At 39.5% G+C, this 14,207-nt stretch overlaps 1 protein-coding gene across 2 annotated transcripts in view; it reads right to left on the bottom strand.

Annotated features, from left to right (window-relative positions):
- Nucleotides 1-14,207, bottom strand: part of LOC121517877 (IQ motif and SEC7 domain-containing protein 1-like) — a 174,298-nt gene that overhangs the window by 136,045 nt on the left and 24,046 nt on the right. For both annotated transcript variants that reach the window (XM_041799960.1, XM_041799967.1), the window contains exon 2: nucleotides 2,893-2,922. In XM_041799960.1, coding sequence (XP_041655894.1) covers nucleotides 2,893-2,922 — 30 coding nt within the window. The remainder of the gene's footprint in view (nucleotides 1-2,892; nucleotides 2,923-14,207) is intronic.

Here is a 14,207-nt window from a genome sequence, read left to right as displayed (position 1 = left end):
GTAAACAAAGCATTCTTTTATTGCCCACGCTTATTTTTACAGGATAGTACGCTTAAAAAATTTGAAATGAAACAACGCCTCACTTGTAATTTTAATCCAGGGTTGTTGATACAGATGCATAAGGAGCAATTTCAACCAGAGGCAAAGTTTTGTTGAGTGAGACGTAAAACCTTAGTAAAACTGGAATAAAGTGTTGAATAGGAATGTCATAATACATTCAGCTCGTTAATTCATACATATCAAGCTTCCTGATTCATGGCAAAACTTTGGACTTCTTTTATTTTTTATATGCTTTGCAAACATCAACAGATTGTCTCATTTACATGTGCATACATGTCTGCTACAAGTCTCAAAACATACCTGACAGAGGTGTTTACATAGAACAGGAAACCACTGGATCTTGGAAGATAAGAAGGAAACATACCTGTGTACAGATAGGGAGTGATTTTGTTTTTGCAAAGCAGCTATCCATTTCTGGAACTAAAATCAAGCCTGTGAGGAGTTCCACAGTTAACCCCTTTATTCCCAAATGCAGTGAACTGTTCCAGTTTTATATTGGCAAAGTGCAGATATTAGTTGTAATATCCATCCATGTATTTAAAATGGCTTCTCCTGTGATCTCCACTTCCTTGTTAGTCTTTTAACCAGACAATAGCAGTTCATTCAATAGTTTATAGTCTTTTCCTACCATTTTTGAGATATGCAGTGCATTCAGAAAGTATTCAGACCTTCACTTTTTCAATTTTGTTACGATGCAGCCTGATCCTACAATTGTTTCAAATATCTTTTCTCTCAGTAATCTACATTCAGTATCCCATAATGACAAAGTGAAAACAGAATTTTAGACATTTTTGAAAATGTATTAAAAGAAAAAACTGAAATATCACACTGACATAAGTATTCAGACCCTTTACTCTGTTTTTAGTTGAAGCACCTTTGGCAGAAGTTACAGCCCTGAGTCTTTTATAATATAATGCTACAAGCTTTGCATACCTGGATTAGGGAATTTTCTGCCATTTTTCTTTGCAAATCCTCTCAAGCTAAGTCTGGTTGGATACAGGACTGTTGATAAACAACCATTTTCTCTCAAACTTAGCTGCAATATTTCTATTCCTTGATTGGAATCCACCTGTAGTAATTTAAATTGATTGGACATGATTTTAAAAGACACACCTCGCTATATAAGGCCTCAGTGGACAGCCATTTTCAGGTATCCCCAGAGAGGTGAACCTTCCACCACATCTGAGGTCCTGAGTGCTACCAAACAGATTTTCATTGAGGATTTCTCTAGACTTTGCGCCACTAACTTTTCCCTCAACCCTGACCACTCTCCCAGTTGTTACTGCTGAAGAACCTCTTATAAAGCCCAAAAGTGTCAAGCTGCACTGATGGTTGTCCTTCTGGAACTTCCATCTCCACACAGGATCTCTGGAGCTCAGTCAGAATGACCATCAGGTTCTTGAGGTTCTTAGTCAACTCTCTTACCAAGGCCCTTCTCCCTCAATTACTCAGTTTGGCCAAGTGACCAGAAAAGTGCCCCACTTTTAGCAGACTTAGCAAATAGCTTATGTGGGGTCATGCCTCCTCTTACCTGGGGAATTGCAGCAACCACAGTGAATCTCAAAATTTTTCATTAGTGAAAATGGATGGGATGAGTGTCTCACAGCTCCATGAGCAGTACAGGAAGTACATCAGTGTGTCAGACACAGCCACGTGAACATCAAGTATCTGTGTACCCGCAAAGCAGAAGATGGTGAAGGCATGGTTTGGCTGCTGTTGAAAATGCATCTAGGATGAAATAAAGTACATTTATAAGTACATCTTATCATTGTTTTGAATCAATCCAGAATCCCAGATATTAATATTTGTGATTCTGACATGACAGATCTTTTCCAACACCTCTGTATTTTGGATGGCTTTGATTTTATCTTTCATGCCTCTATTTTGATAGGACAGTGGATAGAGTCAGAAATCAAAGGGAGAAAGCATGGAACGGCATTTTTTTAACTGATTGACAATAATTACAATAATTGTACAAGTATAACCTATTTTCTACAGTTTATTTCTGCTCTTGTGGACTTAACTGCTGGAGAGGATGTTGCTTAGTGGCAGACACACTTCACATGCACATCTTTTGCTCTTACGAACACAAGTGTGACAGTCTGAAGACAAAGACTGGCACACATCTCCTGTTTGTGGCCCTGTGGATTTGCTTAAATTTGCGATGGGACATTTGGAGCAGAAGAAAAGCAGCTTGTGAAGCCCAAACAGTCAGCACTGAAGGAAAAAAATGACATGACCTGAAAAATTTTGACTAAAGCACAGGACAGGCTCCACTACACTCAGCGCAGTCTAGACACAGATGAGTCCTTAATACACAGAGGAAGAGGCTCTTTGGATCCCACGGTGAAGCATCCTTAAAGAGACAAGCTGCAGATAAAGAGTGTGTTTACCAGTGAGAGGAGCCCATTTACTCTCTACATGCAAGCCATATTTCTAAAGTGTGCTCACAGCAGTGATGGATTCACATTACAGTTTAAATCAGCCCGCATCTTTACTCTGCTGAGACACCGCTACAAATCTCCAGCCACTGAGGTTCACCCAGCGAACAAGCTAACAACAGGGGGATGTGACTTTGTGCTGCACTTGACATAAAATCTCATCATTTTCTGCTCACTGTAATATCCACAAACTGCAATAAAGCATCGTATCAAGCCTGCCTCAGAGGAAAAACCACTTACTCTGACTAGCTCCATGATGCAATGTTATATATTTCTATGCACTAAAATAATAAAAAAAAATCACAGAAGCTTTTCTTTCTTCCCATTAAAAGAAAACAGGAGTGTAAAGAGGCTAGAGTCACAAAGTTCAGGCAAATAAAGGTGGACGTACCTGACCATCCTGGAGGAGTCAAACTCGGACCTGAAAGAAATAAAAACAATGGTTGATTGAGTTTGTTGAGTAGGTAGAAACAAGAGTGCTGCAGTATGTTCATAAAGCGGATAATGACATGCAGAGTCACAAAACACCTCACTGACCACTATCACTTGATCCAGCGTACGTATTACAGCAGCCAGGTTTGGATATCTGGCTGACAGCGGTGGTGGTGCAACACTTTCAACTACATCGATTTGGCATCCTAAGAATGGTCACACTTTCAGTTTTAGCTGTCAGGTGTAACATACAAGCAAGGGTGTTGAAAATGTCACCTGTGGCACCGTGGTGCCAAATTCAATCATCTTTTTCAGAAACCCAAAGCTTTCTGTAGTTCTATAATGTTGACTGAGCTGAGTGTTGATGTGAGTTCTTTCTTGATTGTATCTTCTCTCATTAAAACAAACATTAGTAAAACAACCAATTGTTTTTAGTATTATTCACATACAAAGCTTATGACAAGTATTCACCCCCTTGGATGTTTAACCTCTTCATTGATTTTATAAATAAAAAATGTGGCTTTTTTGACCAAATAAACACAAAAAAACTCCTTAAAATCAGTTTCTACAACGTAATGTCAATTAAACAAAAATAACTAAGGTAAAAAAGTGATTGCATGAATATTTACTTCTTTCAAAGTGACTGACTAAAGAGGTCCAGCCAATCAGCGCTAGTACACGGGGACCACCTGAGTACAGTAAATACGTCTACAGACATCTGTGTGAGTATTCCTGGCGACCATTACACCAGGAAGACAAAAGAACACTCAAAGTAACTCAGAGAAAAGGTGGTTGGAAAGTAAACGTCAGGGGATGAAAACAAAAAAATGTTTGCAAGGCTCTGCCAGCATTAAAGAATAACTCAGTGATTAAAAGGCATGTGGGAGACTCTTTAGTCAAGTGGAAGAAAGTACTTTGGTCTGATGAGACCAAAGTGGTGGTTTCTGGCCATCAGACAAGACACTATAGAGGTAGAGGGTAAAATGAATGTGAAGAAAATACAGGAAATCCTGGAAGACGTCTAATTTAGTCTGCAAGAGAACTATGGCTTGGGAGAAGATTTATTTCCCAGTAAAACAATGATGTAAAGTATATGGCAAAAGCTGCAGAGAAATGGTTCAAAGACAACAAGGTGAAAGTTCTGGAGTGGCCAAGTCAATGAACAAAAAAGTAGTTTAAGTGTGGGCTACTGTGACGGCCCTACCCAAAGGTGAAAACTCACTGTTCACACAACTTTAGACCTCCAGGTTGTCTTATATGAGCAAAAAAATTCAGATAAAATCCTCAGACTAGTTCGTTAGAGTATGAAACTTGCGAATCACCTAAAAATGCCAAAATTTGACGCTTAGCAGTTATAAGTGCGCTTCCTGTATATTTTAGAGGATGGCCCAAGAGACTTCTTTTTATGTCTAATCATGATACATACATGTATGGATTTACATGAAAGTATCACTTACCCAGTCTCCTATCTCAGGTTTGCCCTGCTTGATGGATTTTCATGATTCCACCAAAATAAAAAAAAAAATCCAGTGGGGTATTTTAAGTTTATGTATAGCACTTTGAAAGAACTTTTTACTAAAAAATGTATTTTTATGATTTTTAAAATTATTATTATTATTATTATTATTATTATTATTACCATTATAAATTATTATTTAAAATACTACAGTATGTACCAATAACTTTTGTTTCATCCAGACTTCCATTAGGCAGCTTTTTAAATTGAAGTGGGCCGTGAAGCAGACCTGTGTCTGTCTCCTCACTCATCACTGCTGGCTGCGTCTGACCCGCCTTTAACCTTTTCACCCCAGGGACATCCGTGCACAAGGACTATGGGAGGAAATAGTGGTCAAACCTAGTCATATGATTAAATTGCGTTATTTTTTTTTTACGCGTTAAGCCTTCTAGATTAATCATGAACGTTAAATATAACATTAACAGGCCTAGTTTTAACTCATTGCTGTTCTGCATGTTAATTACACTGATATAAACGGGTAGAAGTTTTTTAGAAGTTTTTATTCTGGCTTGTTATCAGGCTTCCCATTAGAGCCAGAATAAAAACATGCTGTTGACTGGGCTCAGACTGAGCTGTTGTCTTTCACATCTGTTATGCCTCATGAGAGCTCTACAACATACCACATGTGTTAAACCAATGAGGGAGTTACAAAAGTAAATCGGCAGGGTTGCAGGCAGAGCTGGGAGCTGTGGAGCCCGGTGAACATCAACTGACTCCTGGATGGCAGTGAAGGCTGGAGAAGAAACAGCAGGCATGACTGAGGGAGTTCGATACTTTAACAAAGCACAGACGTAATCCACAGTTACTTCACTGATGGTCTTTAAAAACTCAGCGACACAGATGTTGTTGTTCCTCCTCAGTGAGTCTTCTGTGTACATCTGCCTCACCTCCTCCTCGATGGAGCAGGTCATAGTATTTCTAACATAGCGAGAGAAGGTGATTAGATGCAGCTTTGTGGATCGGGAGCTGGAGACTCCATCCAGAACGGTTCTGGTTACGCTAACCGCCATTTCAGAGAGTTTCTGAGAGGGCATATTGTTAGAAGTGGTTTTCTTAGGCATCCAAAGACCCTTCAGGACTCAGGGTGATTCTGATGCATTACACAGGGCTTCAATCTAATTTAGAATGCTTCAACAATGGAACTTGCATTTCTCCATCATCAGAAGCAACAATAGAGTCATTCAAACCATCTTATCTAAGAAAGGCAAATAAGTTTGAATGGTCAAAAATGGCAGGCAAAGAGTTGCCATGGTTCTGACTTTGGTATTTTGCAAGAAGTCTAGAAATTATTTCTACCAGTGATCTCAATTTTCTTATTTTGCTCCACGTACGTGTCACCCTTTATGCTCTCTACTTTAGATTTTACAGGTACTTGAAGACATCCAATGCAGTACACAGTATTCCAAGACTGGAAAGGATACTTTTTACTGCAGAAATAAAATGTAACCTGATCAGTGAACCATAGCACTAAGGGGGCGATAAAGTGACTGCTCAGCTGCATTGGAGCAAATTTATGATTCCCTTTGTGGCCTCATTTCACTTTTCACATGTAGAAAACAACCAGGCATTCATGGGTAAAATACAGTAGTGACTGGCATAATAGTATGTTAAGTGAATGCAGCAGCAGAAGTGGTTCTTAGAAAAGTGTGTCCTGCTCGCTTTTTGGGGTTTTTGTGGAGAAATAATGATGCTGTTTCTACCAATGGCTCTGCATCCCTTTCTCCCCTTCTTTTACTTAAACATCTGTTCTAGATAGTCAGCTATATTGACAGAGACATCCCAACATCCTTTAATTATTCCATAAAACACAGAGCGAGCTTGATACCACTGCTGTTTTCATTACAGCAAACCCCATTAAGAGTGTGGAATAAAGCTGGAAAGCAGAGCTGGGTCAATATAAAGCAGCAAAGGGATGAGATTCATTGACACACATGCTGCAGTCAAGATCCAGTGGCAATTACTGGGACTATTGATCGCTGTTTATAATGCATCACTGAAAAAAAAAATATGAACAAAAGCATATTTCACTAATCTTTTGCTGAGCGATAGATATGTTTGTCACTGCCTGCATCCAGCCATGCAGGAAGTGGTCAGTACCCTGGACAGCTCCTCTGTCCTGCAGAGAGGTCACAGCAGACCAATACTTCTTCTACCGCTAGAAATACTACTACGACTAATACTACCATCTGTAATTAGGCTACCTTTTATCTTTTTACTCCTTCACCTGCCACTATTATTACTACCTCTATTACTCTTTCTACCCCTTCTACTTGTACTTTCATGACTGTTGCTCCTATGATTGCAACCACTCCATCCTGCACATCCTAATTCTCCATTCTCCACAATACTTATTCATACCATGTGTTCAATACAACACAATTACCATTATTTTAGTGATCAGTAGTATTCTAAAGTACTGAAGCTTTAAAAATGTTCAGATTTTCAGTCATATATAGCATAAAAATGCTGCGCCAAACTAAAGAAACATACAGTGCCTATAAGACAGTATTCACCCCCTTGGATGTTTTACTGTTTTACTGATTTTATTCATCAGCAAAGGTCAATCTAATTTGGCTTTTTTAACAAAAATAAATAAATTAATATCAAAGAGAAAACCTCTGTCTGGAAGGATCAGACACTGGTCATTCAGTATTCCTGGCTACCATTACACCATGAAGACAAAAGAACACTTCAAGCAACTCAGGTTATTGAAAAGTGTAAGTCAGGGGATGGAAAAAATATCCAAGGTGCTGAACATCCCCTAAAGCTCAGAAATGGAATGAATATGGCACATGTGTAAATCTGTCTAGATCAGGCCATCCTCACAAACTGAGTGGCTGTTCAAGAAGAAGACTAGTGAGAGAGGCCACTAAGACACTTATGACTACTTTGAAGGAGTTACAAGCTGCAGTATCTGAGATGGGAAAGACTCTACATACAACAACTGTTGCCCTGGTCCCTCACCATTCAAAGCTTTATGGGAGAGTGACAACGAGAAAGCCACTCATAAAGAAAACTTATTTAATCTAACTAGAGTTCACCAAAAGGCAAGTGAGAGACTCCATGGTCAAGTGGAAGAAAGTTATCAGGTCCGATGAGACCAAAACAGTACTTTTTGGCCATCATTCAAGACGATGTGTGTGCTGGACACCAAGCACTGCACATCACTACAAACATGCCATCCCCACTGTGAAGCACTGTGGTGGCAGCATCATGCTGTGGGGATGCTTCTCAGCCGCCAGCCCTGGCAGGCTCATAAAAGGAGCGAGTTTGTGTGCGCACAGATGGCCTAGCAGTCCAAGGTACTACCCATGTATGTGGGCAGCCTGAGTTTGAATCCAGCCTGTGGCCCTTTGCCCCATGTCTCTCCCCACTCTCTTTCCTGTTTCTGAGTCTATCCACTGTCCTCCCTATTAACTAAGGTCATGAAAAGCCAAAAAATAAATCTTTAAAAATTTTTTTTCAAAAAGATCATTTGTGGCTGGACTTAAAAAGGGCTGTTAGCACCTGATCCATGTGCAGCTTGATAGACTTTGAGCGAAGAACAATGGAGTAGAATTGCAGTGTCCAGATGTGCACGCCTGACTGAGATCTATCCACACAGACTCAGTGTTGTGATTGCAGCCAAAGGTGCATCTACTAAATACTTGAAGAAGAGAATATTTATACAGTCACTTTTCTACATTACATATTTTCTTTTAATAAACATTACAATGTAGAATTCCGCTTTCACCTTAACATAAGACAGGTTTGTCTTTTTTTGTCAAAAAAGCCAGATTATATTGACCATAATTGATTTATAAAATCAAAAAAGGGTAAAACATCCAAGGGGTTGAATAATTTTCACAGGTACTATACCTTTGAGGTAAGACTAGGCTTTTTGGCCTCATGTTTGACTGGAGTAAAGTTCCAGTAGTTTGGGAGCAGCTTCAGCTGCACAGAAAAGGGAATTTGGTTCACAGGGAGTTGTCAGGCTGCTTGCTGCCTGTCTCATTACTTTAGGCCACATAGTATTTTATTAATATATTAACTTTTGACTGTCCCTGCTACTCCTGCTATAAATCCTCCCGATCCATATCTTTTCTTAATATTGTACTATCAGGAAGCCTGTCATACTTTTGCTTATCTTATTCAGGGTGAGGAGTCATCAGTCATTGTTATTCCAGCTGAAATTAATCTCTTTATGCCCTCATTTGGAAGACTTGTTAGGTTGAAATTGCAACTGAGGCACACTTAACTTTTATTATTTTCTCCTTGTCATCAAATTGTAATACCTTCATGGTGCAATTTGCATGAGCTTCCTCTGAGTGTGAAACAGACTAAAAGGAGCAAAAGGTAACACTCAGAGATGAACTGATCTGATTCCAGTGACTCCACTTTAGGACAAGGTGAAACTGCTCTTTCATAATGTATGGGTAAACAAAACAGCTTTGTTGATACCCTGATGCTTACTACAGTCTAGACTTAAAATCATTGACTTCCTTTTTTGATCAGTTTGTTTCTGGCACGCAAGACTAAGATCATTTGGCTTGCAATGAAGTCAATGAATTCCACATTTTATGGCCTCATCTAGGCTGTTTCTCTCAGTAAGAAAGCAACTTTAAACAGTTTTTCTTCTGCACTGCGCAGAAACACTGGCTACTGAGGTTAATTCAGGTGCATTCCCAAAGACTTCTAAATAATGCATGAAACGCCAAATCCCATAGGAGGTATCGTTCCACAGGACGGCCTCTACAAGCAGGGAGATTGGTTTCTCCCACGGTGGCCTGTGCATGCAGAGAGAAGTGAAATCTCCGGTGGGAGAATTAAGACATCCGCACAGCTGACACTTAAACTAAATCTAACACTGCTGTCTCTGTTGTCATGTCCGTGTCTTTAACCTGTCCATTAACTCACCACAGCTATGTGTGTTTCCTGCATGTTGTCGTGGATGGTATTCAAGTTTGCATTCTTTTTTTCCCCTTTGGCTCAGTGTGTTGCAACATGGAGGACAGCCTGTTTCCTGTTGTGAGGGAGGAAACGGACAGAGGGCACACTCCAGTGAGAAAATGCTGACTCAGTTTATCAATCTGGCTTTCTGCAAGAGTGAGTGGAAGTGGACACGACAGCAGAAAACAAAAGTCTGCTCAATTAATGGTAGCTCCATGCTTGAAATTTAAATGTCAGAAACTGTGATCTAATGATGTTATCCTTGTTCTTCCATCTTGTGCGGACGAAAAAGTGAAAAAAAAAAATCACTCTGTGGCAAAAAGTCTTAAAAAATATTCACACATTTACAATAAAGTCCTTGCACTTTTTCATATTATAGATTATGAGCCATTATTCAAAGTTCCTGTCTGCAGTGACATGGAGGGCCACATCACAGGCTTTCTGTCTCCCTTTCTCTCCATTTTATAAGCCTTTCAGGCTGATTCAGGTGGTCTCCTGCAGTTTCTAAGTGTAGCCTATACCAGACGCTGTTTGGCAAAGCATGATGTAACAACGGAGCAGCCACTGCTTGTCACAGCCCATGTGGCATCTACTGTATTTTGGGAAGATGGCAGGAGAGACTACTGACAATGAATTAAAAGATGTTCAATATCCGAGTTACTGGTGTGGATTTAATCTTCAAAGACCCAGGAAAGTCACCCAAGTTCCAGGTTTGCCAGAAAAGCTATTGTAAGAGCTATGAAGGCGATGGTTCAAAAGCTATTCAACATTTTATAAGCTATGTCAAATCTTCTTTTATGTGACAACATCGGTCTCAGAAGGTTAACCACCCAGCACTGGTGACTGCCCTCTACAGGCTGAAATCTGCTACTGCAACTGATCCCTCTATTGGTTGATCTGGTGACAGGTGAAGTATGTGGTGGAAGCTTCATCACTGCCCACTTTTTCCACTGCTGTTAACTTCAGTAATAGCAGCCAAAAAGCAAAATTTGAGGGTAACAGCAGACTCAGCCAATAAGAGACATCACTGGGATACTCTAGGATTGTGGGTAGGCCTGTGCAATATATTAGTTTTAGCAATTAATTTGAATGTTTTTGTTTAGGATGAATTAAAAAAACAAAAATCAAGATTTTCCGATACTCCTCTGTGCTTCACTTTCTTTTTCTCTCCCTCTGGGGCTCCTTTGGTTTACACCCTCCCCCTCCTTTACCACAGAGATGCACACACACAACAGCACAGCTACCGGTGCAAATCCTGAGTTTCGGCCCATAAGAACAGTAATTCATTCATTTGTTTTGCAGAATGATGCTAGCGTAGCAGTGAGGGAAATGCCAACCTTTGATCATCTTTGCAGATTAACACCAACATTTCTTTTCTCTGTGTTGTACATGAGTACAACCTGACACAGTCTACAAATTTATCCCTACTTTCTAATTTAGATCAAACTAGTACTGAACCTCACCGTTTCTGAGATGCTATTGGTGCTATCAGCTCACTATTGTTTATCTTTAGGTTAAAGAGTATTATGGCAGTAAAAAAAAAAAGCTGAAGCTATAATGGCTATTAGTGGCAGACATCTGTGTGACAGTGTAGACAGGTGTTTTGAATTGGGTGCTTGAAACAATTAAAAATAAGAATTAGGTTAAGAGATAAATAATTCTAGTACTGCCTTCATGAGACTAGGTATTTTATCATTTGGCTGGCTAATCGTGCACATCCCTTAACCGATAATATAAAAGCTTGTGTCTTTTACAGGAACATATTGTCCTTTCACACTCAGTAACTCAGGGTAAGTCCACCCAGGGTGACTTTGACATTATGGCTAATGATCAAACCTGTGAAAGCAGCATAAACTGTGTGATGTGGCTGATGGCCTTGTTGCTGTATCCCTCCTCCCTCCCGGCCCTGTCCATGATGCTCTATTCATCCTTTGAAATCCCAGGGTAGATGCACCTCAGCTGAAATTTTGGGCTTTAGTTGCTCTCTACATATCAATTCCTGTACCATCAAATTCAGCCCCATCATGCATCATAAAGTCTTGGGCACTTTCCCCTAAAGCTGTTTTACTTTTCTAAAAGTGCTGCTCCAATGTAATTATAAATCCATTATTTGTATTTTGCTGTAAAATATTGAGTAGGGTTAGGCCTTGAAGAAATGGCTTCCAGCATTTTATCAAATTACCGCCCATATTACAGCAATGAGGAAAAAAAGAGTACTAAGGCAATAAAGAAAAAGGCTGTTTCCTTGTCTGAATTCAGAAGTAATTCAGAGGTCATTACAAGGCTGTTGATGGTGGAATGAAGGCCTATTTTCCAGCTTTAAACAGGTATGTGTGCACTTGAGATTACACTGCAAGCTAAACTTTACCGATCATACATTCTTTTACATTTTACCTCCCATTCTTTTTTCTTTCACCATCCTTCAACTTGAAAAATCAGGACACACAGTCCTGACTTCAACTCTGACTATGCTTGAGGAAACTACCAGCTGAAATTCTATCATGAACTTCACAAAGTCCTTAACTGAACAGCTTAAACCGGAGTTATATTTTCCAAACTTACCCACACAGTTATTGACTTTTGTGGATATACTGTGTCATTCAGGGGAAAATGTGGCAGCAATGAAATGCTTCACGCTTAAGCAAGCAAACACTCCTTCAGGCTGTGATAAAAAGGAGTAAATCACATCTGAAGCAACACTGAATTCACAGATCTTTTTTTTTTTTTTCTTCAGAAATCGGGACAGCTCTTTTTCAATTTATGTGGATGACATTGCGACTGAGTAATCAATGACTTGAACCTGTGCTCAGCTGTAAGAGCTCATTCACACTGACAGCTTCTATACAGGGGTGCTGTGTAACTTTACGTTCTTATAGGCGGTTTCAAAGTCATTGTAAGTATTTTTTAAGATTGATTTTCCACAATCTGCAGTCTAGCTACAGCATTTCTCAATTTATTTTTTTCTCACTTTCTTGTCCAATGAGATGCATGCATGGTGCATGAGTTCAGCCTTTTTCTCAGTCCAGTGCATAAATGAAGGGCATTCATCTTGTGTTAGGCTCCCTCGTGCACTACGTACTTGTGGCGTTCCTATTACTGAGACCTAAATGATCTGTATTAATCAGCAGCTAATTACAGGCAGAAATGTGTCCGGCTAAGCAGATCTAATGAGTCGGTCCAGTCCTCTGTAGTGGTTTGCTTTTGCTGCTGCTGTCAAACGATGTTTCTCAAAGGAGTTAGTGGTGTGTGACCCCCCTGGGCTGCCTGCCCCTTTGTACATGGAGGGTTACAGTGCTTTATACATCCACATCTACACACTTGCAGATATTGCTGAAAACAGTACATCTGCATCCTTTCTTGCCTTCATTTTCCACCATCTTATTGACCTGTTTTTGCTCTTAAAGTCAATATATTATTTAGACAAAATGACAAAGAGCATGAAAACAGCAGCAGAGGTGCTGTATCTGTTAAGACTTGATATACTGTCTCTGTCACTCATCAGTATTGTTGTCAAGCCAGGAGCGCCGCCTTTATTGATGAGCCTCTAGAAGGCGTGTCATCTGTCTTTGAGCTTATGGATCTGAAAACTAATGATAAAGTTTGGCTGAGATCTAAAAACACTCTTACTTTTTGCCAAAAAGCTCACAAGGAATACAAACCTGCAGCTTTTGTTATTCACGTCAGGCATTTTTGGGTCAAATTTTAATAAAATCTAACTTACATACACAGACTCTCTAACAGGCATTTTGCTGATATAATTTCATCACAGCAGAGTTGACCTGAAGGGTAAGGCAGAATTGTGTCAACGGGAAAATCATGTGGCAATTGAGGAAAGTGGGGAAGGTTATGGCAAACAAAGTCCCAAATTCGAAAATACTACAATAAATGGGATTGTGAAAAGTCACATCTTACCTTCAAGAGTGTCAAAGGAAGAAAAACTCTTGTCAAAAAAAAAAAAAAACAGATGTTTGAAATGAGCCAACCTTTTGTCCTTCTACAAAGAAAAAACCTGGTCAGTGGTTGAAGGAAAGAACAAATAATTATCACAGATGGGCATCGATGTAGAGATAGCAGTGATTTTTAATAGTCATCTGAGCTGACTCAAAACCCTTACTGTAGATGAAATAATTGGATTAGATTTGTACTTAGCAGCTTAGGAGGGCACAGATCAAGACTGATAATGAAACTGAATTACACGAGCTGCCTCCACCTAACACCAAACAGCACTGGGGGAACTGTACCAAGTTGTACCAATATTTTTTGGATGTGGCAGCTCAACAGTACACAAAAAAATCAAGAAGTGCGAGGCCCCCCATCTTCCTGCCCATGTCAAAGATGAAAAATTGATCAAATTCTCTAAAAAAGACTTGGGGAGGAATACTGGTTAACACTGAAAAAGACAGGTGAAAAAAGTGCATGACTACTGTACTCAAGTAGATGTAAAGTTACTTTTGTTCAAATTTACTTAAGTAAAAGTACTGCTCTATAAATTCACTCAAGTAAAAGTAAAAAGTATTTAAAGTTTACTTTAAAGCATTGAGTACTGAGAGCTGCTGAGGAGTTTTACAGCAAATATGAGCTTTCCTTACTGGCAGAAATAAGAGAATATAACTCCAACCAGGTTGTTCAGGTAAAGTCACAACTCTTTGATGAAGTTAGATACACAGCAAAATATTGACAGAGTTAATCTAACGTACACACAGTTCAATATAACACTTTAAAAGAAGAACACTACATGTAGTTAAATACTTGAAAATGTTATATTCTACAAAATGACAGAGCATCAGTTACTCTTGAAAATCTGTGGCCAGGACGGTCTCCTCGGGCAA

The sequence above is a fragment of the Cheilinus undulatus genome, linkage group 11 (genome assembly GCF_018320785.1).
Source record: "Cheilinus undulatus linkage group 11, ASM1832078v1, whole genome shotgun sequence".
In the NCBI taxonomy this organism is placed as follows: Eukaryota; Metazoa; Chordata; class Actinopteri; order Labriformes; family Labridae; genus Cheilinus; species Cheilinus undulatus.
The sequence above is the reverse complement of the archived record's forward strand: the minus strand, read 5'-3'. Positions and strand labels throughout refer to the sequence as shown.